The sequence below is a fragment of the Excalfactoria chinensis genome, chromosome 2 (genome assembly GCF_039878825.1).
Source record: "Excalfactoria chinensis isolate bCotChi1 chromosome 2, bCotChi1.hap2, whole genome shotgun sequence".
Taxonomy (NCBI): domain Eukaryota; kingdom Metazoa; phylum Chordata; class Aves; order Galliformes; family Phasianidae; genus Excalfactoria; species Excalfactoria chinensis.
The window spans coordinates 90,032,282-90,059,542 of record NC_092826.1 but is presented as its reverse complement, the minus strand read 5'-3'; the positions used below and the strand labels follow the sequence as shown (position 1 = coordinate 90,059,542).

The 27,261-nt window shown below is 41.3% G+C and overlaps 1 protein-coding gene across 10 annotated transcripts in view; it reads right to left on the bottom strand.

Annotated features, from left to right (window-relative positions):
* The window catches only part of TNS3 (tensin 3), a 174,796-nt gene that overhangs the window by 123,874 nt on the left and 23,661 nt on the right, over nt 1-27,261 (bottom strand). For 4 of the 10 annotated variants that reach the window (XM_072327305.1, XM_072327304.1, XM_072327303.1 and 1 more), the window contains exons 2-4: nt 25,841-25,952; nt 17,591-17,684; nt 13,732-13,769 (exon numbers count right to left, since the gene is read on the bottom strand). In XM_072327305.1, the coding sequence (XP_072183406.1) occupies nt 13,732-13,769; nt 17,591-17,621 (69 nt within the window). In that variant the 5' untranslated portion in view covers nt 17,622-17,684; nt 25,841-25,952. Of the gene's footprint in view, nt 1-13,456; nt 13,573-13,731; nt 13,770-17,590; nt 17,685-25,840; nt 25,953-27,261 lie in introns of those variants that run through there. The other 6 variants (XM_072327312.1, XM_072327311.1, XM_072327310.1 and 3 more) reach the window with 3 other exon arrangements.

Sequence of the window (27,261 nt, the reverse complement as noted above, 5' to 3'; positions counted from 1 at the left end):
TTTCTTTGAAACACCAGGTCAGACTGGTGAAGTACCACAACGCATTACGTAAAAAATAATGGCTCAAACAAGGCAAAAATATCTTTCAGATTGACTTCAGGACATTGTAACACTCACTACAAAAACTGAAGTAAGGCATAAAGCTAAATGATACTGCTAAATGATACTGTTGTCCTGATCCAGCAAAAGACTTCAACAAACACTTAAGCTTTCTGATTTTAATTTAAGAATTTGCTTATAAACTTGATAAAATCAGTCAGCTCTCAAGACAAACTTATCAGCATATGAAAAAAAAAATTGTCAAAAAATAGGCCATGAGGTTTATTCTCTGCCTTTTAGTTTTTCCACTGAACAGGAAGTATAAACTGATTTTATAATTTCCAGGCTTCAAAGAAAAAATACTTGTCTGTACTCACGAGATAACACCCATCAATACCCTAAATTGACATAAATATCACATACAAACTGCCAGACCAAAAGTAAAAAAGGGAGGAAAAAAAAATATCTCAGGACAGAAAGTTAACAGAAAAATCATGTGGTGGGACAAGCAGTAATATATGGAGGGAGAACTGGCCCAAGGTCAATCTACAAAAAGAAATGGATAGTCATGTGTCTCATAAACATATCAAGTTTTTGAGGCTCAGAGCAACAGCGTTGTCATCGCCCAGCAGTCACAATGCACACCAAACTGATGAGTAAGAGGCCCATTGAATACTGTATGCAAAATATACTGATTGAGAAGCTGTACCTGAGGTCAAGCGTACACTAAGATCTCTCATGTTGAACTGGCAGAGATACAGGAAACAACTTCACTGATAGGTTGAGAGTTCAGCAACTTCTTCAGAACAGAGTGATTTACTAAACCCTTTATGGCAGAGCCCATTCAAAGTTTCTTTTCTCCAGAACATGATGAAATTACTTCAGTCCTCAGAAGCCTGTCTGCTTTTCACCTAAACAAGCCTATCTGAAAAGCTTGTTCACGTATTTGTAAATATTCACTTTTTCATATAGAAAAATTAAATCAGTGAATTCTCACTCTATCTTAAAATAAAAATCCTAAGAATCATCCTTGCCTTTCTCCAGTAACAAGATAACAGAACTCTGTTTCAGACAGCAAACAGCTAATTGTAGTTTCATTTAAGTACAAAGAAAACATAGAAACAATCTGAATGTAAGTTACCTCTTGTCATACTACTCTGAAAACCAGAAGGGAGAAAAAAAAAAAAAAAAAAAAAAAAAAAGCTCTCATGAAATCATATGGAAGGGACCTCTGAAGGCCATCTAGTCCAACTCCAATGCAATGAACAGGGACACCATGAACAGGGACACCACAGCTAGATCAGGCTGCCCAGCCTCATACGGCTTTATCTTGAAAGCTCTCCCCAGGGACAGGGCATCAATCACAACACTTGGTAATCTTGTTCTATCACCACAGACCCTGACAAAGAGTCGGTCCCCTTCTTTCTCGCAGCTCCCCTTTAGAGACCAAAAGACAGCCCCAGCTCTCTCAGCCTGTCCTCATAGGAGAGGTGTTCCATTCCACATACCATTTTTATAACCCTTCAGTGGACATGCTCCAACTGATCTACATCTGTCCTGTATTGAGGTCTCCACATCTGGACACAGAACTCCAGGTGAGGCCTCACCAGTGCAGACGGGCAGCATCACCTCCCTCGACCTGCTGGTCACACATCTTTTGATGCAGCTTGGGATATGGTTGTCTTTCTGGGCTGTGAGGGTACATTGCTGGCTCATGTCCAGCCTTGCAACCACTAGTACTCCCAACATCTTTTTTGGCAGGTCTGTGCTCATTTCTTTCATCCCCTAGCTCATACTTCAGCCAATTACCTCAGGACTCTGGAGTGCATCTTATCAGGACCCATAGATTCTGGGACGTTCAGACTCCTCAGGTGGTAATAACCCTGATCTTCACTTACAGTGGGAGGGACATTATCTCCCTGGCCCCCTCTTACCAAACCAAACACCTTAGAGCTGTGTGACAAGCAGTCATCATAAAAGACAATGCAAAAAAAAAAAAAAAAAAAAAAAAAAGTACCTCAGCCTTCTCCTTTTCTGTTGTTACCAGCTTGCCTGTGTCACTCACTGGGGAGTGGTATGCCCTCCTGGACCTTTCTGTCTAAGATGCTTGTCAAAGCCTTCCTTGTTCTTTTTTGCATCCCTTGCCAAGTTTAGCTCAGACAGGGCCTTGGCTTTCCTGACCCCAACCTTGTGCAGTGTGGCAGATTCCTTAGCTCTTCCCACAGTACCTGTTGTCATGGTTTTGTGCTGTTGCTGTCAATATTCTACATCATGACATCATGTGCAGTATGAATCATTAACAGAGGGTAAGTGGAAGTGTAACAGAGGGTATGCGGAAGTGTAACAGAGGGTATGCGGAAGTTTGGAAGGTTCATGCTCCAGTTCTGTGGAATGGCAGCATCCCAAGTACTCAGCTCTTGGAGGAGAACTACATATCCCAGGGGACGACGCGGCCAGAGACGAATCACTGGAGGAGGAGGACACATATATAATCTCGCTCCCAGGCTGGAACGTTCTCCTTTTCGCTCTATCTATCGCTTTGGAGCGCTCCATCCCTGCCATCTCGCTCTATCAGCAACGTTCCAGCCTGTCGCCTAGAGATCACAGTAGGCCCCCTGGTTCTCGGGGACTCTTTTTCTCTCTCTCTCTTTCTCTGTCTTGTTTGATTTAGTAGTTGCAATTATATTGTATCATATTGTGTCATCTTGTATTCCAATATTATTCGTATTTAGTAAAATAAGTTTTCTCCTTAGATTGCTGCCACTGTTTTTGTTCATTTCCCTCCTTCCAGGGGCAGCAGCCTCTATCACAGGTAAATCTAGATAACCCGATTACGTTATCTTGGTGGAGAATGCGGGCAGTGTGATTAGATTAGATCTGCTGCTTTTTTAGCTTTCAGAACAACTCTCTTTTTGCTCTCTAAAAGCTTTGTTACAGGAGTGTTATTTTTTCATAGCTGCTCACTGAGAGCGTGACCTTGAAATTCCAGACGAACTGTCAACAGTCTGAGCTAGCCGTTCACTCTGAGCATTACTATCTTGCTTTTGTAAAGAGAACAAAAGGACTTCTTGCTCTCTCAGAGCACAGCTAGTTAGCTCTGACTTTCACAGGGCCTGCCAGCTACTACCAGCTATGAACCCACTCTTCATTCCAGTTGCTCTGTTTAGAGGATTGAAAGCAATCATGATCCTCTCAACATATTGTCCATACGTGCTTTCTTTTTGCAGAATTCTGTATCTATATAACCTAATAAGAACAGTGATGGAGACACCTGCCTGGTACTTATATGCAGTGTGGTATAATTTAATTGTCGGCACTTACATTCCAGATGGAATAGCTAATTTAACAGACACCACGATGTTCAATCCAGTGTACAGGCTGTACTCTCAGATTGTCGTACGCTTTTCAACAGCCGAGGTAATATTAATTCTTGGTCTCATACTCATGTTCATGTTATCAATATCAGTGTATGTATATGTATTCCAATACATTCGTTCTATGCAGAAGTCTCCTCCAAAACCAGAGAATGCTGACTGGCAGGGAATATGGAAAGGTTTAGGAAAGATCTTAGAAGCGTGGGGACCCGCAGTGTCGTGGGATTTCACTCTTGAACACCTGAGGGACCCTGAGAAATTAAGTGAGTACTTGGGTCAGAAATCTAAGGAAGTACACCTTATTTGGGGCTTGGCTTACGCATACCATGCTCTGTATAATACTATTCTGGAGAGAGAGAGTTTCCGATCTGAGATTCAGATCAACAAAGATAATATCCAGGTCGACTCTAATCAGTCACGGGAGGTACCAGTAGCAATATCAGTTACCCCTGTGGAAGGCAAGAAATGGAGACGGGTGTCCACGCGTCTAGAATGAAGAGAAGGAGGAGCAGAAGAGGAGGAAGCAGAAGATCCAGGTACCTCATCTGGATCGGCATCGAAAAAGGCAAAAAGAAAAACCAAGAGGCGTGAAGAAGAGGCTGATGAGGAGGAGGAAATTACTTATCGTTGACCTCTAAAGCTGACTGAAATCCAAGGCTCAAGAAAGGAGTTCATACGGCGTCAAAACGAAGGTGTCCTTGCCTGGTTGCTTCGCTGCTGGGACAACGGGGCCCACAGCCTGTCTCTAGATGGTAATGAGGCACGCCAGCTAGGAAACATTTTCGGAGACACAGCTATCGACAGAGAGATTAGCAGATGTTCGGATGGAGATGCCACCCTCTGGGAGCGACTCTTAGCAGCTGTGAAAGTAAGGCACCCTTACAAGGCAGCTTTGAAGCTTAACGTTATTAAATGGGATACAATCCAAAATGGTATCCAGTACCTGAGGGAAATGGCCGTGGTGGAACTGTTGTACAACCCTGCGAATACAAACGAACGTGATCCTGAGAATGTGAAGACCGATCCTGACATATGGCAGAAACTTACAAGTACAGCACCAGAGAAATACGCATCGTCACTGGCAACAACGTGTAAAGAATATGTGGACCACAACAGAAGGCCCGAAGTTAGTGAACTGATTAAGACACTTCAATACTTCGAACATCAGTTCTCCCCACTGTACACCGCCACAATTTCTGCCATCTCACAAGTAAAAGACCGGCTGGATGAAATGCACAAATCCATTGACCAATCGTGACAAACCCATACAGGAATCAGCAGTGTCCAATGAAGATCAGAACGATCAAGGAAGTCTACTAAAGGAACTGATCAAACTAATTAAAGGTGATGAACACTAATCCCCACCTGTAAGATCAGAAGTCTCGGCTATTAGACGCACACGCTTCCCAGCTCGAGCAAGGAATAACAGTATAATTGCACCGCGTGTTTCCATGTGGCGCTACCTACGTGACTGTGGAGAGGAAGTGGCATAACCAGCCTACTTCTGTACTGCGAGCACGGGTGAGAGAACTGCAGAACAGACCAACCACCAGTAGAGCTGCTCCGGTTATCACAGGTAACCAATAGAGGGGCCCTACCCTCAGTCAGGGGAGGGACAGGGATAATAGAGTTTATTGGACTGTGTGGATTCGATGGCCTGGCACATCAGAACCGCAGGAATATAAGGCATTGGTGGATACTGGCGCACAGTGCACTCTAATGCCCTCCAGTCATGAAGGGACAGAACCAATCCATATTTCTGGAGTGACTGGGGGCTCTCAAGAGTTGACTGTATTAGAGGCCGAAATAAGCCTCACTGGTAAAGACTGGCAAAAACATCCTATTGTGACTGGTCCAGGGGCTCCATGCATACTGGGTATTGATTACCTCAAAAGGGGGCATTTCAAGGATCCTAAGGGCTATCGATGGGCCTTTGGAATAGCTACTGTAGATACAGACAATATTAAGCAGCTGTCTGTTTTGCCTGGCCTGTCAGAGGACCCGTCTGTTGTGGGGCTGCTACGAGTGAAAGAACAGCAGGTACCAATTGCTACAAAGACAGTACACAGACGGCAGTACCGCACTAACAGGGATTCCTTGCTCCCTATTCACGATTTGATTCGTCAGCTGGAGAATCAGGGAGTGATCAGTAAAACTCATTCCCCTTTTAACAGCCCCATATGGCCAGTGCGTAAAGCCAGTGGAGAATGGAGGCTAACTGTAGACTACCGTGACCTGAATGAGGTAACACCCCCACTGAGTGCTGCTGTGCCGGACATGTTGGAACTCCAATACGAGCTGGAGTCAAAAGCAGCCAAATGGTATGCCACCATTGACATTGCTAATGCCTTCTTCTCCATTCCTTTGGCCGCAGAATGTAGGCCACAGTTTGCCTTCACCTGGAGGGGTATTCAGTATACTTGGAACCATTTGCCCCAGGGGTGGAAACACAGTCCAACCATTTGCCATGGACTGGTCCAAACTGTACTGGAACAAGGTGGTGCTCCCGAACACCTGCAGTACATTGATGACATTATTGTGTGGGGCAATACAGCAGAGGAAGTTTTCACAAAAGGAAAGCAAATAATCCACATTCTTCTACAAGCCAGCTTTGCTGTTAAGCGAAGCAAAGTAAAAGGGCCTGCCCAGGAAATTCAGTTCCTAGGTATCAAGTGGCAGGATGGACGTCGTCACATCCCAGCAGATGTGATCGACAAAATCACTGCCATGTCTCCACCAACTAACAAGAAAGAGACACAGTCTTTCCTGGGTGTAGTGGGCTTTTGGAGGATGCACATTCCAAAATACAGCCTCATTGTAAGCCCCCTTTATCACGTAACGCGGAAAAAGAACAATTTCACATGGGGCCCTGAACAGCAGCAGGCTTTTGAGCAGATAAAACAAGAGATAGCCCGTGCCGTGGCCTTGGGGCCAGTACGGATGGGACAGGATGTAAAGAACATCCTCTACACTGCTGCTGGAGAGAAAGGTCCCACTTGGAGTTTGTGGCAAAGAGCCTCAGGAGAGACCCGAGGCCGACCCCTGGGATTTTGGAGTTGTAATCGGGTTATCTAGATTTATCCGTGATAGAGGCTGCTGCCCCTAGAAGGGGGAAAATGAACAAAAACAACGGCAGCAATCTAAGGAAAGAACTTATTTTACTAAATACGAGACACAATATGATACAATATAACTACAACTACTATATCAAACAAGGCAGAGAAAAAGAAAGAGAGAAAAAGAGTCCCGGAGAACCGGGGGCCTACTGAAATCTCTAGGCGACAGGCTGGAACGTTGCTGATAGAGCGAGATGGCAGGGATGGAGCGCTCCAAAGCGATAGACAGGGCGAAAAGAGAGACGTTCCAGCCTGGGAGCGAGATTATATGTGTGTCCTCCTCCTCTGGTGATTTGTCTCTGGCCGTGTTGTCCCCTGGGATATGTAGTTTCCTCCAAGAGCTGAGTACTCGGGATGCTGCCATTCCACAGATCTGGAGCATGAACCTTCCACACTTCCGCATACCCTCTGTTACACTTCCACATACCCTCTGTTACACTTCCACATACCCTCTATTACGCTTCCACATACCCTCTGTTACACTTCCACATACCCTCTGTTACACTTCCACATACCCTCTGTTACACTTCCACATACCCTCTGTTACACTTTCTTATACCAACAAAACAGTTCATACCGCACATGATGTCATGATGTAGAATATTGACAGCACAAAACCATGACAGGAGTCAAGTGTATAAGGGGTCTGAAGAGTGCTACACTCCAACTGAGAAGGAGATCTTAGCCGCATATGAGGGGGTTCGGGGTGCTTCCACAGTAGTTGGAACTGAAACGCAACTCCTCCTGGCACCTCGACTGCCAGTGCTGAACTGGATGTTCAAAGGGGAGGTTCCCTCCACCCATCATGCTACCGATGTCACCTGGAGCAAGTGGATTACCTTGATTACACATCGAGCGAGAATGGGGAACCTCAATCGTCCAGGAATTTTAGAGGTAATCATGGACTGGCCTGAAGGTAAAAGGTTTGGAACATCACCAGCAGAAGAGGTGACACGTGCCAAAGAGGCCCCACCATACAATGAACTTCCGGAAAACAAAAAGAAGTTTACCCTGTTCATTGATGGATCGTGCCGCATTGTTGGGAAACATCGCAGATGGAAGGCTGCTGTGTGGAGCCCCACACGACAAGTTGCAGAGGCCACAGAAGGAAGAGGAGAATCGAGACAATTTGCAGAGGTAAAGGCTGTCCAGCTAGCCCTAGACATTGCTGAGCGGGAGAGATGGCCAGTGCTTTACCTCTATACTGACTCATGGATGGTGGCCAATGCCTTATGGGGATGGCTGCAGCAATGGGAACAAAACAACTGGCAGTGGAAGGGTAAACCTGTTTGGGCCGCTGAACTATGGAAGGACATCGCTGCCCGAACAAAGAATATGGCCCTAAAGGTGCGTCATGTAGATGCCCACGTGACCAAGAGTCGAGCAACAGAGGAACAACAAAATAACCACCAAGTAGATCAAGCTGCGAGAATTGAGGTGGCTCAAATTGACTTGGACTGGCAGAATAAGGGCGAACTATTTCTAGCTCGATGGGCCCATGAGACCTTGGGCCATCAAGGAAGAGATGCAACATATAAGTGGGCCAGAGACCGAGGGGTGGACATAACTATGGACACTATTGCGCAAATTATTCATGATTGTGAAACATGTGCCATAATTAAACAAGCCAAGAGGATGAAACCTCTCTGGGAGGAAGGGCGATGGCAAAAGTATAAATATGGGGAGGCGTGGCAGGCTGATTATATCACCTTGCCACAATCTCGCAGTGGTAAATGCTATGTGCTTACCATGGTAGAGGCAACAACTGGGTGGCTTGAAACATATCCAGTACCCCATGCCACTGCTCAAAACACCATATTGGGTCTTGAGAAACAAGTCCTGTGGTGGCATGGCACTCCAGAAAGAATAGAATCAGATAATGGGACTCATTCCAAAAATTCCCTTATAAATACTTGGGCCAAAGATCATGGCATTGAATGGATTTATCATATTCCCTACCATGCACCAGCCTCTGGTAAAATTGAACGATATAATGGGTTATTAAAAACGATGTTGAAAGCAATGGGTGGTGGAACAATTAAGTACTGTGAGAAGCACCTGGCAGAAGCCACTTGGTTGGTCAATACTAGAGGATCTGTCAATCGCGATGGTCCTAGCCAATCTAGTCCCCTACACACTATAGAAGGAGATAAAGTCCCTGTTGTGCATGTGAAGAGCATGTTGGGAAAAGCTGTTTGGGTCCTTCCAGCCTCTGGAAATGGCAAACCTGTCCGTGGAACTGTTTTTGCCCAGGGACCTGGGTGCACTTGGTGGGTGATGCAGAAGGATGGGGATGTTCAGTGTGTACCACAAGGTAAATTAATGCTGGGGGAGTGCAGTCAGTAATTCCATGTATCTGTGTAACCATGATGAAATAATGTAGAATAAGGGGTGGAATGTCATGGTTTTGTGCTGTTGCTGTCAATATTCTACATCATGACATCATGTGCAGTATGAATCATTAACGGAGGGTATGCGGAAGCGTAACGGAGGGTATGCGGAAGCGTAACGGAGGGTATGCGGAAGCGTAACGGAGGGTATGCGGAAGCGTAACGGAGGGTATGCGGAAGCGTAACGGAGGGTATGCGGAAGCGTAACGGAGGGTATGCGGAAGCGTAACGGAGGGTATGCGGAAGCGTAACGGAGGGTATGCGGAAGCGTAACGGAGGGTATGCGGAAGCGTAACGGAGGGTATGCGGAAGCGTAACGGAGGGTATGCGGAAGCGTAACGGAGGGTATGCGGAAGCGTAACGGAGGGTATGCGGAAGCGTAACGGAGGGTATGCGGAAGCGTAACGGAGGGTATGCGGAAGCGTAACGGAGGGTATGCGGAAGCGTAACGGAGGGTATGCGGAAGCGTAACGGAGGGTATGCGGAAGCGTAACGGAGGGTATGCGGAAGCGTAACGGAGGGTATGCGGAAGCGTAACGGAGGGTATGCGGAAGCGTAACGGAGGGTATGCGGAAGCGTAACGGAGGGTATGCGGAAGCGTAACGGAGGGTATGCGGAAGCGTAACGGAGGGTATGCGGAAGCGTAACGGAGGGTATGCGGAAGCGTAACGGAGGGTATGCGGAAGCGTAACGGAGGGTATGCGGAAGCGTAACGGAGGGTATGCGGAAGCGTAACGGAGGGTATGCGGAAGCGTAACGGAGGGTATGCGGAAGCGTAACGGAGGGTATGCGGAAGTTTGGAAGGTTCATGCTCCAGTTCTGTGGAATGGCAGCATCCCGAGCTCTTGGAGGAGAACTACATATCCCAGGGGACGACGCGGCCAGAGACGAATCACTGGAGGAGGAGGACACATATATAATCTCGCTCCCAGGCTGGAACGTTCTTTTCACTCTATCTATCGCTTTGGAGCGCTCCATCCCTACCGTCTCCCTCTATCAGCAACGTTCCAGCCTGTCGCCTAGAGATCACTGTAGGCCCCCTGGTTCTCGGGGACTCTTTTTCTCTCTCTCTCTCTTTCTCTGTCTTGTTTGATTTAGTAGTTGCAATTATATTGTATCATATTGTGTCATCTTGTATTCCAATATTATTCGTATTTAGTAAAATAAGTTTTCTCCTTAGATTGCTGCCACTGTTTTTTGTTCATTTCCCTCCTTCCAGGGGCAGCAGCCTCTATCACAGGTAAATCTAGATAACCCGATTACACCTGTTCCCATTTGCACTGCCTGTGCATATTCTTCCTGCTCTTCAGTTTCATCAGCAGGTCCTGGTTCAACCATGCCAGTCTCTTGCTTTCCTTTTCCAACTTGTGACACTGGGAATGGGGAGCTCTTGCGCCCTGAGGAAAGCTTCCTTAAAGATCTGCTAGCTCTGCACCCTTGCCCATGAAGGACAGTTTCCCAGGTTGTTTTGTTGACTAACTCCCTGAAGAGATCAAAGCTAGCTTTCCTGAAGTTTAGTTTCCTAATTTTACCCTTTGCCTACCTCATAGCCCTCAGGAGCATGGTTACTACAGCCCAAGCAGCCTCCAATCCTGATGTCACCTATCAGTTTGTTTACACTGGTGAGCAACAGGTCCAATATTGCACCCCCTCATGGCAGGGCCACCAATTACTGGACTCAGGAAGTTATCCTCAATGTATTCCAGGAGCCTCCTGGATTGCCTACCGCTCACTGTGCTACTTTTCTAGCAGACGTATGAGTGGTTGAAGTCCTCCAACAAGACAAACACTTGCTATCACATCTCCTGTAGCTGGAGATAAAAGGTCTCATGCACAGGCTCTGTCTGATCTGGTGGCTTACAGTAGACACTAACAACTAATGCTGCCTTGATCTGTCACCCATAGGCTTGCTCATGACTTCCTTAGCTCTTCACATTCCATTCCTTTCCTGATAGACAGCAACACTTCCACCCCTCACTTCCACTTCCTAACCTGTTCCTTTCTGAACAGCTCATAGCCACTGACAGCTACACTCCAGTCATGGGAATTCTCTCACCAGTTTTCAGTGATGAGAACTATATCATGGTTTTCAAGCAGCTCAGTAGCTTCCAGTTCCTTCTGTTTCTCCAAGCTGCCTTATCTTATCACTTCCTTAAAGGATAACTCTTTAGTTCCTTCTAGGTATTTCCCTTGATTTTTCCCATTGCCTTCTCCTGTTGCCCCAGCAGTCACTGCCTCATCATGATCAAGTGTTGACTGTGCTGCAGTGTTGCCAGTGCCTCTCTCAAGGCAGTGGGTCCTTCAAGGCCCCTGACAACATCCTGTTCCTCTTAAAATAGCTATGCCTTCCCACATTTTATAATGGGAAGACTCCCTTCAAACCTAGTTTAAAGTCCTCCCAACAAACACCACTAGCTTTTCCCCATGGACCCTTATTCCCTTTAAGACAGTCAAACCCCCATAAGGTGCCCGCAAACCCAGTACCGTGTAGGCTAACTGGTTGTCAAAAAAGCAAAAGTTCTGGAGATGGCACCAGCCACAAAGCCAGATATTTAAAGAAAGATCCTTTGGTTAGTTCCTGTGTCCTTAGCCAATACAGGAGGCAGAGAAAATGATCTGTGCATTCACTTCCTTTAGCCACTGTCCCAAGGCCCTGAAATCCTTTTGATACCCCCTGACCAACATGTAGCTGCTTCATCTCTCCCTATATGAAAAAACAGTACGGGACTGAGGTCTGTCAGCCATATGAAACTAGGTAGTTTCCTAATGACAACTCTCAATTGAGCCCAGGAAGACAGCACCCTTCTCTAAGAAGAGGGTCTGCTTGGCATACTGGATGTTCAGTTCCCTGAAGTACCCAAATGCCTGAGAGCATAACATAACAATAACATAAGGCAAATGCATTGTATAATTTCTCTCCAAGTTTCAAAAATTTTTCTACCATTGTCTCAAGCACCAATTCTGTATCATCACTACTGGAAGCTCTAGACCTATGTAGCACATGCACAAGTAAACCTGCAGGCTACTAACCCTATCAACAAATCAGATACATCCTCATCCGCAGCTAGAACAGGTTGCCCAGTGCCTTATTCAGCCTCATCTTAGAAGTCTCCAGGGACCAGGCATATTAAGTGACAAGGAGCTTTACACCTATGGTTTGTCTAATAGTTGTGCATTACTACATGATCTCCACTTTGGCCTTTCTGGCAATTAGTTTTTCAGATCTCTATAAAAAGATAGAAACATTTTACCTGGTACCAATATGTAATGTGATTTTTACTCTACAAAATTAATCTGGGGAAAAAATGCAAAGACAGTAGGAAAAGAAGTCTTAAATGAAAAAATCAAACCTTCAGAAAAAAGGATTTGACTTTCCCAGTTTGATTTTCTTTCCTATCTGTTTTAACATAACTAGTTAACATAAATTTTGAGCATTACACTTTTTTCCCCCACTGTTGAAAGTGATATGTTAAGACAATTGTAGAAACAATCCTTCCTCTCACTTTTTATTCACACTTACACGGTTCTTGTTCTATACTGTACAGCATGGTAACCATTTATAATGTTTAACTATGTGTATAAGTGTGTCAGAAGAACTTAACCAACTGGCAAATGTATCTATTAAAATAAATAGTATTTTTAATTTAAAAAATATATATTTTTTAAATAAATATTTTAATTCCACGTTTATAACTGTACGCATACAAGTAATAGACAACTAATTCTTGACTAGCATGATGTTTATTTTCCCTTCAGTCAGTCAGTCATGTTTTTAGCTTAGTTAATTTTCCCATAGCAACATTTTTCAGAACCCACAAAAATTATTTATACACAAAATAAGTGCAAGTCAAAAAAAAATAATAATAATAATAGTTCAGGAGCTTTATTTTTAAAATATTTATGAGTGCTTTTGTTATGAAAACCACAGAAGAAACTGAACTCTGGATGTGTTCAGTATTTATTTGATCCTTCCCACATGGATGTCTTCGAATCATGAAAAGAGATGGAATGCTGAGTGCAAGGGTTGTTGCACCCACCTCTTCCTTTCAAGACTGTTCCTGCATGTTATGGAAGACATTCTGACTTTCAGCAGCCATAAAACATCTCTTTTCCTTTTCTATAGATTTGTGCTATCTGGACATTCAATATCTACATTTAGATATTCAACATCTACTTTCAAGTCAAAAACAATTACAATTCACTGAGCTTTGAAAACGTGGCTGGAAGCAATTACAGTAGAATTAATCTATGGCCAACAAAATCCAAGACAATACATAACAGTGAGAAGCAATAAAAACTGAAGCCAGCTTTCCTTTTTGTAGAGTACTAGATAAACTAGGAGGGTGAACTGGATATTTCCTGATGTGAAAGGCACTCATTTTTTTAAAATATCAAAAATTCAGTTATGCTACTGAACTTGCTGAGTACAATTTACATGCCAAACACTAATACTGTTCTCATATTTTTCTTAAACCATCACTAAAAGTTTCTATTAAATCTTGTTCCTGTAAACCTTAGATACATACCCCTAACTCACATTTTTCTTTTCCTGGTAGAAGGGTGTGGTTTGCATTTGGCCCAACTTTCTGTTTTCAACATAAAACTTGTCCTCTTGTGGGAGGAATGAGTAGCTTTGTCACAGACATTACAACAGCACAAGGATTTGTTTCACCTTAATGACAAAATAACAGCAAAAAGTTGTTTTTCCTGTCAACTTGGCACCTGATTTCATCATCATCATGACAACTTCTACAGTCTAAACTTCAAGTACGTGTGAATTGTCAACAAAGAGAGAGAAATAAATAAGCTTACCTTCTCCTCACATTTCCTGTGGCAGGCATACTTGCAAACTAAAATGAAAGCAAAGACGATAATATATGAGTAGAAGAGTGGGAGGATTCTCTCTTTTCTTTAGATCAATCTTTTACTGCAAACATAGCCAATCATATACCTTCAGATAAAAAACAATATTTACATTTTTTTTATTTTTTAAAGAGAAGTACAATAAAATGTAGGTTTTATCCTTTCCCAAAAGAGCAACTACAATAATATCATCATAGAATCATTATGGTTAGAAAAGACATCTAAGATCATGTAGTTTAACCACCCACCAATCACCAATACTACCCGTTAAACTTTATTCCTACCTGCCACATCTACATTTTCCTTGAAAACAATCAGGGATGGTGGCTTCATCACCTTCCTGGATGGTATGTTCCAACATCTCACCATTCTGTGAAGAAATGTTTCCTAATATCCAGCCTCAATCTCCCCTGGAACTACTTCAGGCCATTCCTTCTTGTGCTGTCTCTAGTTATGTGGGAGAAGAGGCTTACCTCCACCTCACCACAATCTCCTTTCAAGAAAAATCTCCTTCCCTGTCTACCTTGACTGTGAAAACCTCAGTGCACCACAGCATACTGCCCTGCCACACCTTGTTTACTTGTCCCGGTCACTATGCTCCCTAGGGGTTCCCTTTGTATGCTCAAGGGCACTACGCTGCTGCACCTAGCCCCACCCACACCTCACAAGCCTGCTCTCTGCCCCAACAGCTGTGGGATTCTGGACACTCTGGGCAGCCTTCTGCACACCCTGACGACTCCTTTACTTCAGGACCCTCCTCACACACCATGATCCTCCACTCTGCTGCACAGCACACCGACACTGGAGCCATTTGCCTCAGAAAAATTGTGCATTCTGTTTCCCTACAATAAGAAATGTCTGATTAAACCTCATGGGCTGATGATCTTGTCTTATATCATTACAGTTGCACATATACCAGAAGCACTAACAGCTAAATAACAAAGATACTCAGTCCAAATCATTCACAATGAACCCAGTGAATCTTAGTGATATCCACAACACCAGAGACCTAAGAAAAACAGGGTGACGTAGAACTCACAAGCAACTATGGCTCCTCAGAGTTTAATTCCTGGTTGTGAAAAAAGTTCACACATAGCTGCTAAATTATCTCAAATAGGTTAATACTTTCTCCTAATGTCCTGCTGATACTACAGCAGGAAAGTCTGAATCATTAAATTTAGAGAACAGCTCTCGACATAAGTAGACAGATGATCAATGATATGAAGCAATACCATAATATCTAAAATCTGACGGGCAGGTTTCAAGAGTATAGGTACTACTTTCCTTATTCTGAAAAGTTGCTGGATTTTTTTTTTCCATGCTCTGTTTCTCCTTTGGGTAATACTATAAACTTAAATGCACTCTAAACTCAGGAGAAATTTACTTATTCATCCATTCAGTAAGCAGGAAATCCCCACAGATGTTTACCTGGAAGATTAACTGTATCTAACCTTAGACTGCTAAAGATGAAATACACTCCTGAATGCTTCCACCAAGAGTTATTTGCCACAGCCTGACTCATCAGAAAAGATGCAACTATCAAGACATGAGCTCAGCAAATACATGCCCATTTTAGAACAAACTGCACTAACCACTTAATGAAAATCCTTCGTGTTCCAGTGACTTCTCATGTTAAGTCCTAGAGACTGATCTACTTTCTTAAGTAGTCTAGTACATACTATGTTGGTTTAGTTTTCCAGTTAAGTGAAGAGCACTTTCATAGCATTTAACAGGCTGAATATTCTTTTCCATAAAAATTTTTCGTGTTTGTACAAATACACTGCTCTCATAGCACTAAACAACTGGTAACCATACATTCCTTACAAAAGCTATCACCCTTAAAGCACATGGTGGATAACTTTTAATTAATGAAGAAAAGCATTTTCTCACGTGATTGTATGGAGCAAGCCTAAATTCATAAGTGATTACTTGCACAGAAACAGCATATTAAAAGAATATGTATTCCTCAACAGTATGATTTATTGTGATACTGTAAAAGGCTAACACTGTTGTCCAAATGGTAGATTTGTTACCCTGCGTGCAGTAAACCAATCTCATACTCAAAGGTGAGATACTGATTTACTAAAAAATTGCACAAGTTTAGGCTGGGTGGTCTTCCACAAAGCTAGAATACTCCGTGATTTTTGTTATGTCCTTTAAATCTATTTTTTTAATCACTTGACCACTTCCCTGATTATCTCCCTTCCCTGCTATGTGAATATCAAAGCATTAATCCCATACAATGCTCCTAACAGGCTACATCCTGAAAACAGAAAATGATCCACAAACAAGTGAAACAAGCACCAATTCCCTTCTCCTGACATGTCTGAATTTTGCTAGTAAATTCCTGCCCAGGGCAAGAAAACTTAACACTACTGAGCTCATTTTGACAGATTGTTCTTTGCATTTACCAGAAGCTCAAGAGTTCAAAGCATTTCACATCACCTACAGACACAGGTCACTCCAAAAGTAACACACAGAAACACAGAATGTCAGAGATTGCTAGGGAACTTGAAATATCATCTAGGCCAATTCCATGGAAACTACAAAAGTTACAAAGAGCGCAACAGCACTATTTGATAGAGCACATTCTCAGCTACAAAACTTTTATTTTTTAAACACAGCCACCACCATTAGCTATACGTTTTTCACCAGAGATGCAAAAGAGCTGTGCTACTAAAAATGTGAATGACCATCCAGAATATGTCTTACCTTCCACATTGCTACTGCCACTGCTGAAATACATCACCCACTGCATATGTTAACACCCACCGCTTAACCTTCATAAATATCCAGCAAGCATCAGTGAATGTCAACAGCTGCCATTTTTTACACATGGAGGAACTCCATGATACACCTCTAGTACACCTCTCTAGTACACCCCTACTGACATCTGTCCCACAACAACAAAACGGAATGGAACATCGGCAGGAAGGTTCAACCTCTACTGTCATACCACCAACATCCACCTCTGATGTCATGAGCCAACAATAATAAGAAAGGAGGCATGACTTTCAGAGAAGCCCTCATACACATCTCAGTGAGACACGGCAAGCTTTACCTCTTCTACACAGAAAGGACAACTGAATCAAACCCACAGCATATTTCACTGGAATGAATAAATAACAAACACTAGAACAGAATCTCTTCACTAGCACTTACCAGTGAGCTACATCAAAAAACTGTATCTTCCTAAAATGTTGAGAAATTACTTGAAAAACGTTGCTAGTTTTCACTTGTCAGTAAGGTGCTCTACTCACACCAAGATATTTACATACATACACAAAGTGATTATACATACATTTACGTCTTAGTCATTGCACTCAAAAGGGGTACTTCAGTTCTACAACTCAACAACTGAAAGTCTGCATCCTATACATAACAGACTTTTCAAATATGTGTTTAAGGATTCCAGCATCAATTCTAAACACAACTGTCCCAAACTGGCTAGCAATGAACTGGCAGCAGAACCACATTTAGTCAATTTATTATACTTCAAAATATTTCCTAAACAATAACCAAGAACCCTTTTAATAATAATAAAAAACACCAAGAATCATAGAATTATAGAATCATAGAATTACCCAGGTTGGAAAAGACCTTGAAGATCATCTAGTCCAACTGCAGCCTAACCACAGTACCCTAGCTCTAACAACCCTCTGCTAAATCATATCCCTGAGCACCACATCCAAATAGCTCTTAAACACACCCAGGGATGGCGATTCAACCACCTCCCTGGGAAGCCTATTCCAGTACTTGACTACCCTTTCTGTAAAGAAGTGTTTCCTAACATCCAACCTAAACTTACCCTGGCGCAACTTGAGGCCATTTCCCCTCATCCTGTCACTTGTCACCAATGAGAAGAGACTTGTCCCACTCTCACTGTAAGCACCTTTCAGGCACTGGAAGAGGGCGATAAGAAGAAGACATGAAAGATATTTCTATTGATCAAATGAAGATGTGTTAATTCCTGAAAGTTAACAATACTGCTGTGAGTATAAAGATAGACAGAAATTTATTTTTTTTTCATTTTTTTAACTTAGGCTTTAAAGCCTTATGTATGTAAGATACTCACTGAAAACCAGTAATAACATGTTTACAAAATAACAAAATATTTATAGTTTAGTGAAGCTGCTAAAAATGCTGTAGATTACTGTGGTACCACCAGAAAAATTAACTCCAGCATTTTGTGTGTGACAAAGGCTATTCACATTGTCTCACTTCAGAATTTTCTAAGCATACAGTATGTCAATAAGTAGCCAAACTCCACATCCAGTGAATACTTAAGTATGACTAGTTTATAAGGTCAGCCTCACAAACAAACACAGCTTTCATCATGATTTTCACTTGTTTTTATGTGTTTTTTTTATTCTTCATATGACAAGATAATTCAAAAATCCTCACTGTCAGAAACCTGGGATTCAGATAGAAGGAAGAGAACAGACCAGGTACACAAATGGCAGCACAGATGGTGCTACACCCAAGGCTTTGGGTTCCATGATCTAGGACACACCTGAAATAGACCACAAACATTGATGTTGGATGGGACACAACTGACTAGAAGAAAGAGGAATATACTGAACAGCAAGTAGGTCTAGGCTCACCACTAGGGCTTTAAACTAGATTTGATGGGGGGAAGGGGATGCAATTCTGAGTGACAGAGAGGAGCTCTTCCACCAGCTTGGGGGTGGAACTAAATGAAGCCAGAGGTCCTTTCCAACCCAAGACATTCTATGTTTCTAGGATTGGTACACTGACATGTAGTTTTTACCATACCCAAATTCAGTCTTTTTTCTTAATACCACTAGAAAATCAGTGTCAAAGTACAGCAGAAACAGTAAAGCCTAGACATTTCAGTCATTACTTTAATAATTTCTAAGTAGCAGCTCCTCTATGCAGCAAGATTTTTCCAGAAAATCCCAGGTCTGTGTTTGGTTCAGAAGAAAAGACATGGATTAAGAAACCAAATCAGGATGTTCTGACAAATGCACAGTGAGGCCAACATGATAAGCTCTTCTCCAGATTTTTTACCCAACGTGACTATACAGTAAACAGGTTGTAAATGAACTCTCCTGCAGATGAAACACTCCACTCACAGACAAAAGCAGTGAAAAATCTTTATTAAGAGAAAATAGCTCAGCACAGTTATTGCAATAGTTTGACTGTTCTTCCCCTTTACTCCCATGCTCTTCCTAGTTTCCAGGAACACTTTAACCATTTTGCTTCCTACTGATTTTGCTGTGTAATTTATGTTTGTCATTTTAACTGCCTCCTGTGAATTCCTAGGTGTTGTGGGATTTATTTCTTTATTTCTGGAGGGTTCAGGTGTTTTCTTGATGCTGTTTTTGTTTCATTTCCATTTATACTGTTACAATGGCAGAATGCTAGTACCGTGAATATGTTCACTTTTCTTTAAATTAAAAACTCATACAGCAACTATTTGGTCACATTTTTTTAAGCTATACAATAGCAAGTCAGGTACAAAATGATTAAAACTTATTCCAGTCTCGAACTGAAGACAGGTTTTAGAGCTCCTTCATATGACTTTAAAAGAAGATCCAATGTTGTGATACTCCATCCAGATATGCACTTCAACAAGACTATGGCTCATCGTTGCCAGTAGCCCACATGAAACAAATCAGGGGGGAGGGAGCTAGACTGCCTAGTATTTTTTCTTACAGTTCAAGACAGTACGAGCAGTACTGTAAGGTCTAGGAAGTTTGCACGCTCATCATGAATTTAAGGACTTACACTAAGAGAAAGGTTCAGACAAACACTGGTTTAAAATGGATGACCTTCAGAACAAGAAAAACAACTTTCTTGAAAAACTACTTTCTTGAAAAACTGTTCATTATACAGATAAGACCTAACGTGTCTTCATGCTTTGATTCACAGCAATTCTTAATCTCTTACATAGTAAAAGAGTCTCAGAGATCTTCAAGGAAAGAAACCATCATGAGCTACAAAGATCATCAGCATGATACTTAAGTAAAAGTTGTTGTTTAGATTGCTTTTATCTTAAAAATGACCAAAAACAGCAAGGACTGCATAAAAACCAGCTACCAACTCACCTTTCAGCAATCTACAGGGCTCAGATTCTGAATGCATCTAAATGCAGTTATGTTTGTAACCTAGCTTATTTTATGGAAGTTTTCTTCAGTTTTGTAACTCATATTCTCACTATATGCTATATTCTCAAATGTGTTATGCTATCTGTGATGCAGCTTGGTCACTACAATCATTAAACACTACACAACATGCTTCCCCTTAATTTTTTTTTTCCCCTATTTAATTCTCTAACGGAGTAGGAGCTCACCTTATGTTAATAGACTTAAAGTTCTCTTAAATGCCCACACACTTCTCAGTGTCACAGCAACACCATGCCAAATTCAAAATGTGATTTAAGCCAGCAGGTGGCTAAGCATGACAGTTTTTTGCTCACTCCTCCCCTTTCCCAGTGTGATGGGAAATAGAGTAAGGGAAAGAAAAAATAAAACACAAGTAGGACTTGTGGACTGACAAGATAAAGAATAATTATGATAATACATATATATGAATATATTAACAAGTGATGAACAAGCAATTGTTACCCCACAACTAATGCGTAGGCAGCCCCCCTAGCAGTGGAAGAGAGCAAGAGAGAGATAAAGAGATATGAACTCTCATCCTCTTCAAAACTTCTGCTTGATATCATATGGAATATCCCTTTGGCCACATTATGTCATCTGTCTTAATTATGCTCCCTCCCAGCTCCTTGGGCCCTTCACTATGAATGGTTTTGTCTCTATACACAGAGGGTGGTGATGCACTGGAACAGGTTGCCCAAGGAAGCTGTGGATGCCCCACCCCTGGGTGCATTCAAGGCCAGACTGGATGTGGCTCTGGGCAGCCTGATCTACTGGTTGTCAACCCTGCACACAGCAGAGGGATTGAAACTACACGATCATTGTGGTCCTTTTAAGCCCAGGCCATTCTATGATTCTATACAACACTTCTTGGCTGCAACTAGAAAAAAAAAAAAAAAAAGCAAAAAGCAAAAAGCAAAAAGCAAAAAGCAAAAAGCAAAAAGCAAAAAGCAAAAAGCAAAAAGCAAAAAGCAAAAAGCAAAAAGCAAAAAGCAAAAAGCAAAAAGCAAAAAGCAAAAAGCAAAAAGCAAAAAGCAAAAAGCAAAAAGCAAAAAGCAAAAAGCAAAAAGCAAAAAGCAAAAAGCAAAAAGCAAAAAAACAGTGTGTTATTAACATTATTTTTCTACTTGAACTAAAATACACCATCATGCTAGTCGCTCATACAAAAACAATTCTATTACAGCTGTAACTAAGACATACAGATTCTCTCAACACCCCAGAGTGTTGTGCTTTAGCCGTGATGCTTATGTGCCACTTGTTTAGGAACTGACATTCTACAATCAGTTCTACTGGGACCACTACAAAATATATTTCCTGAACCTGCATGTTCATGGCTAGGTTACATTAATAAAAAGATACCCAAGTTCATCTAAAGCAACGTTACTTTTAGTTCAAAGACTGGATTAAGGAATGCTTGTATTGCATGTAAGGCCTCAATACCAGCATTTAAAAGTTAATTTAATCATTACCTGGACAGGAGGGGTGATTCACCAAGCAGAAATGTGACAAGTGTTTCAATTCATCATTATTTCACTTACCAGTAGTCTAAGGTATAAAATACTACTGCATTATTGACAGCTATTCCTATTTCCCAAACATGTAACCAACTTTCTAATTTGTCAGGAAAGGGCTGGGAAGACTCAGGGTACCTAAAAACCTCTCAAATCCTGCTCTATGCTAATAGTCATTGGGTTACAACATAACAAAGCTGGGACAAGCTATATTTAAATAAATAAATAAATAAATAATCACATGGAAAATACATAAAAGTTACATAGTTACAACAGCTTGCTTGCAAATGAAGTAAAATATTTAAAATCTGTAATCTAGGTTAAATGGTTCAAAATGAATTAGGAAACTTTTATAATATTGCAGACTTTTGGACAATTATGCAAATATACACAACTAGGTTGTTTACCTGCTCAGCCCCGCACTAAGTTTAACTGTAATGCAGAGAAATTAATAAATGTAGCTCAAAAGCATTCAAGTTTGAGGTACTACTGTAAAGACACAGGTAATCATATGGTCCTCAGTTTAATGTAGTAAGTGCAGGTAATGCAAACATCAACTACTAAATAACAATACTTCACACTGAATAGCTGCATCAAACAGTTATGTTCTAACTATGTTTACCAGGAAGGGAAGAAATGAGTAGCTAATTCATCTTTAAATCTTCCATTTTTACTGCTGTTTTTGTAGACCTCAACAAATAGGAAATCATTGCTACCAAGTATGTTATTCTGAGGTGGAATAAAGTACATAACAATAAGGTAACATATTCCTTCAAGCATAACTGATAGTTATTCATTTTTCATAGAAACGTCTTAGGCACTGTGTTCAGAACTGGACAAAAGCAAAGGACACATTTTACAAGACTGAGCTAAACACCTCCTAGAATAGCAGCTGCTACATAGTAATAGAAGCTCATTTATCTATTACAATATTGAATTACAGCCACCTTCTTGCAACAAGCAGATAATTCATCCCTAGAGAAACAGAAAACACTACAAACTGACCAACCTGGAACCTTTCCCTTTACCCCATTTCTCTCCACATAACCTTCTTTTAGCCAATCAAATACTGCAGGTTCTGGAAGGAATTCGCATTGAATACAAAAAGCTATCATGTTCTCTGGACGAATTACTAAAAAGCAAGGCTTTCTCATTAATACACAAAGGAATTCCAGTTGCTTTTAACTACAAGCTTTTCTTCTCCCTGTCTTCCTCCCTATCTCAATTTGCTCACTTTTACACAACATCAGGGAGAATTTACCAGAAGCAGAAGAATCAAAATTTAGCTCTGAAGTAGTTAGTTTATTTTTCTTCATATTTAAATTGAGATTAACTGCACTAAGTTTTATTTCAAGCATTTCAGAGCTGGCAAAGAAAAAGACAACTTTTATTTCTGTCATTTCCAAAACTCTGCTTTACAAAGCCCACATTTTAAGTTAGAATAAAAATGGATTCCTACTAAATTGAAATTACTAGTAGTCATCACTCCACTCTGTACAGCTCCTTTTCCTTTTCATCTCTCAAATGAAATAGTAGGCAACTAAAATTCACCAACACTAAATGAGGATAAGTCTGCTGCAGGAAAAAAGAAAAACAAAACAGAAACAACAGGAAAGAAAAGGCCTAGTCTAGTGGTTGGCAACCTTGCCCACAGCAGAAAGATTGAAACAAGATGATCTTTGAGGTCCTTTTCAACCCAAACCATTCTATGAATGATTCTATGAGGAGGATGGGAAGGGTGAAACACTACATAATATCAAGGGTTCCCTCTCTATATTGCACCAACAAAACCTGTAAGAAGTTAATATGGAGTTGTCATTGTCTTGCATTTCAATATCATTTTTAGTAAACTAGCTTTTCTCCCCAGATCATTCCCACTGTTTTTGTTTTTAGGCCCATCTCCCTACCCTTTTCCTTTCTTCCCCTTCCCCCTTTCTCAGGATGCAGGTCATTGGGTCCCCTGGCCTATTATCATAGAATTGATTGGGTCGAAAGGGACCTAAGAGATCATCAAGCTCCAATACCCCTGCCATAAGCAGGGCTACCAACCTCCACATCTAATACTAGACTAGGCTGCCCAGAACCCCATCCAACCTGGCCCTGAGCACCTCCAGGGACAGGGCATCCACAACCTCACTGGACAGCCTGTTCCAGCACCTCACCACTCTCTGTGAAGAACTTACCTCTGATATCCATCCTAAATTTTCCCTCCTTCATCTTAAAACCATTTACCCTTGTCTTGCTATTATGTACCCTTTAAAAGAGTTGACTCCCCTGCTGTTTATATGATCCCTTTAGGAATTGAAAGCCTGCTGCCTTTTCTTCTTCAGGCTGAAGAAGCCCAGCTCCCTCAGCCTGTCTCCATAGGGGAGGCGCTCCAGCCCTCTGATCATCTTTGTAACCCTCCTCTAGTCACAGAACTGGGCTAAACCAGCCTATAAACCACTGACACACAGTATGTTAATCTCTATCTTCCAGCTCTGGGCTATAAAGACTCAAATTCACAGCAACCTGGCAAACACTTTTTCTATTCCCAGTTCCAGAGGCCTTTGTCTTCAGGAATACCAGCACATCATTTCTAACAATAAACCTCATCAAGAGGGTCTTGATAGAATTCTACCACTAGGCAGGCATCACAGTTTTATGATTTTTGTTGTTGGCATTCCACATCATAACATCTCATAGTACTCTTAAAGTAACTCATAGAGTTAAAGAGTTAATGCAGCAATCCCCCAAAGATTGTCGATAGTTCTGGGTACTTGTCCCAGAAGAGAAGAACTACAGCTTCCAGAAGACTTCATTGTTCCATTTTCCAGTTAGAGGGAAAGATAAAACTGACTGGGAGTCACAAGACCGCCCTCTTCCTTCTGCTTTTCTCTGCAGTGTGTGCTCCCTAGCTGTCTCACCTTTACCATTAGAGTAATGCCTTTGGTTTTTGGACACGCTCTCTCCCATTTTGTTTGTTTTATTAACTTCAGCTCCAATTATATTGGACTATATTGTGTTATCTCACATTCCTCTATTATATTTAGAGAATCAGTTTCCTCCCTTGGCTTGTAACTGCTGTTGTTGTTTTTTTTTTGTTGTTTTTTTTTTGTTTGTTTGTTTGTTTTTGTTTTTTGTTTTTTTTGTGTATCTCTACCTTTTCCCTACACCCTCTCTCAAGGGCATGGGTCCCTATGCTCTATAAGTCAAGGAACTAGGCCAGAACTGTGAAAGCAGGCTTCTTTCTCACAGTATTAGCAATTTCTACTAAGTTAAAAAGAACTAAATCCTTAGAATTTCAGGACTAACCTCCAGAAAGACAGAATAAATGTTTTAAAGAAATGCATACATATAACTGCATATGATAACTGTTAACACTGAACAAGCAAGGTTCATCCACACTGTTCACCCACAAAGTTCAGCAACACATGTAGAAGGTAAAGAGCACATTCCTTCCACATTCAAACATCTTACTGCCTTCATTATCCCTCAGAGGGATCATAAGGTGCTGGAAGAGTGTGGGAGGAAAGGCATGCGGCAAGAAATCCATCTAGAACACGTAAATGATTCTAAAATCACTGAGCAAAAAAGATCCTGTTTTTTCCACTACGCATCGGATGAAAACAAATGCATTCTCTTACTAGGAAGTAAACCATGCATGCAGAGAGTAGATAGACTGCTTTACTAACATGTAACAAGAGTTGAACGTTAACCAGACTAAATCAGTACACTGGATCAAAGCCCCTTTATATCAACAGCTTGCAGAAATCACTTACTGAGTTTTCTCAAAATTTACTTCTGCATAAAGTATTTTCCACAAGTATCCCACGGAGAAGAGGCAAGTCTGTTCAATCCCACAGGCGAAGAGTGAAGAATAGCAGTAACAAGCAGGCAACACCAGAGGCAGTTAAGTCTCTCAGAATGAGTATCTCTTCAACATTCCAATGAGTGATTAGGCAGAAAGACTAAGCACTAGACTGAGACCATAATGCAGATGGAAAAATGAAACAAACGACTGTCCTTGAGAATTTTAGCAAAGTAATGCACGGAAAAGCCTTCACAGCTCAGTGAATCAGTGTCACTTCCTCAGTCTGAGGCTGAATTGCATCTGTCAGCCACTGAGCACACATCACTCACATGTTCCTAAGAGGCACTGCCTCAGTCTGGAACCTATCCTAATAGCACAGTAATAAAAACACATCATTATACAAGTCCAATTGCCTATAGCAGCTCCTCTCCAACACTAAAACAAAACAACAACAAAAACACTAATAAAAACAAGGCACAATACTGTATAAAGGAAGGAAGTTACATAACATTTATATTTAGTCTAAAAGGAAGTCTGGAGTCACTGATTCCTACAGATTTTGATATTATATGAGTTTTATTTCCTTTAAATTGCAAGAAATTTAACAGAGCACATCACACATTACTCACCTCTGCATGAAATGCCTTGGCTATCAATTTCTTGTTTGCAGAATCCACAAATTTTGGATTTCTTAAAGGATTTGTTTTTGAAAGTATGAGACTTTGGTGCTGTATCCCGAGGCTGGAAAAAAGGGGAATAATGTCAGATCTTCTCTCAGTTTTTCAGTCATACTCCTAAACACAACAGCAGCATGTCTATAGTATATGTGTGTCTCACATGGGTTTTCCACTCTTAAAAGAGGGAAGTAACAAATGATAAGAAACTTCTCATGCAAGACGTTTTATATTCTTAATGCCAGATTGCCCTATGACAATCTTCTACAAAGAAATACAGAATAATCTCCACAATACAAACAGCCTTCTGACCTCAGGTCTCATCCATATGAAAAGTTGCACCGATTCAGCTTATACTGGTTAAAAATTAGCTATGCAATATACTCAGTTATCATGGTAACCAATATAACTTGCCTCGCTGCAGCAGAGTTTGGTTTCCTTACTAAGTGAAAAGCACCAGAAGCAAATGGGCAAATTTGATTTTGGCAGTTTACTAAGTCTAAAATCAATTTTGCTTTTTTTTCCCCTCTCACATAAGAAAATACCTTGAAGATAGATTTTTTTCCACAGTATGTCACATTAACTGAAATATTATGTTAAAATGTAACAGTGAAATCTCTAATGAGGACAGAAAAGCAAAAAATGCCATATATGCTATGGCTTCTATATGACTAATTATTATTATGGCTTTAAGTAACAGAACGCTTCTGAAAGCCTGAAACAGAGTCCATATGTCCTCTGGAAGGGTATAACAACATTCAGTTTCATTGGCAGACTTCTGGAAAATAGCATTGTGGAATGAAGGATAATTAGTTTTTCTGGTTCCTTCCTTTCATTAAGAAGTATTCGGCAAGTCAAAGGAATTACATAAAATAAGGTCATATTTCATGAAATAGGTTAGGAAAGTACAAAAAAGGAACTCGTAAAGGCAGTAATATCATAGTAACTACGGGATGAAACAAATCCTGCCTCTAAAAGTATCGGTCACATTTTTACAGACAAACATATTTCCCTATTAAAATCAGAACCCCAGATACCTTTCCACAAAGTTGCTCTCCAGCTTATGATAAGTCTATTGTAGATGCAGAACTGCACCACATCAGCACTAATTTTTGTTAGATTTCATATGGCCAGCCCTCTAATTTGTCCCTGCAAGGCCTTTCTACCCTCCAGAGTTAACAGCTACTCCTATTCAATATCATCTGCAAACTTACTTCGTAGCCATTGCAGTCCTGCATCAGATCATCCTGATTAAATTAAGACCAGCAGAACCCCACTAGTGACTCACCACCAGCACAATATCATATTATTTACTATAACCTTTTGTATACAATTACTGTTCCAAGCTTCAGTACAAGTGGGCTTGCATTCAACAT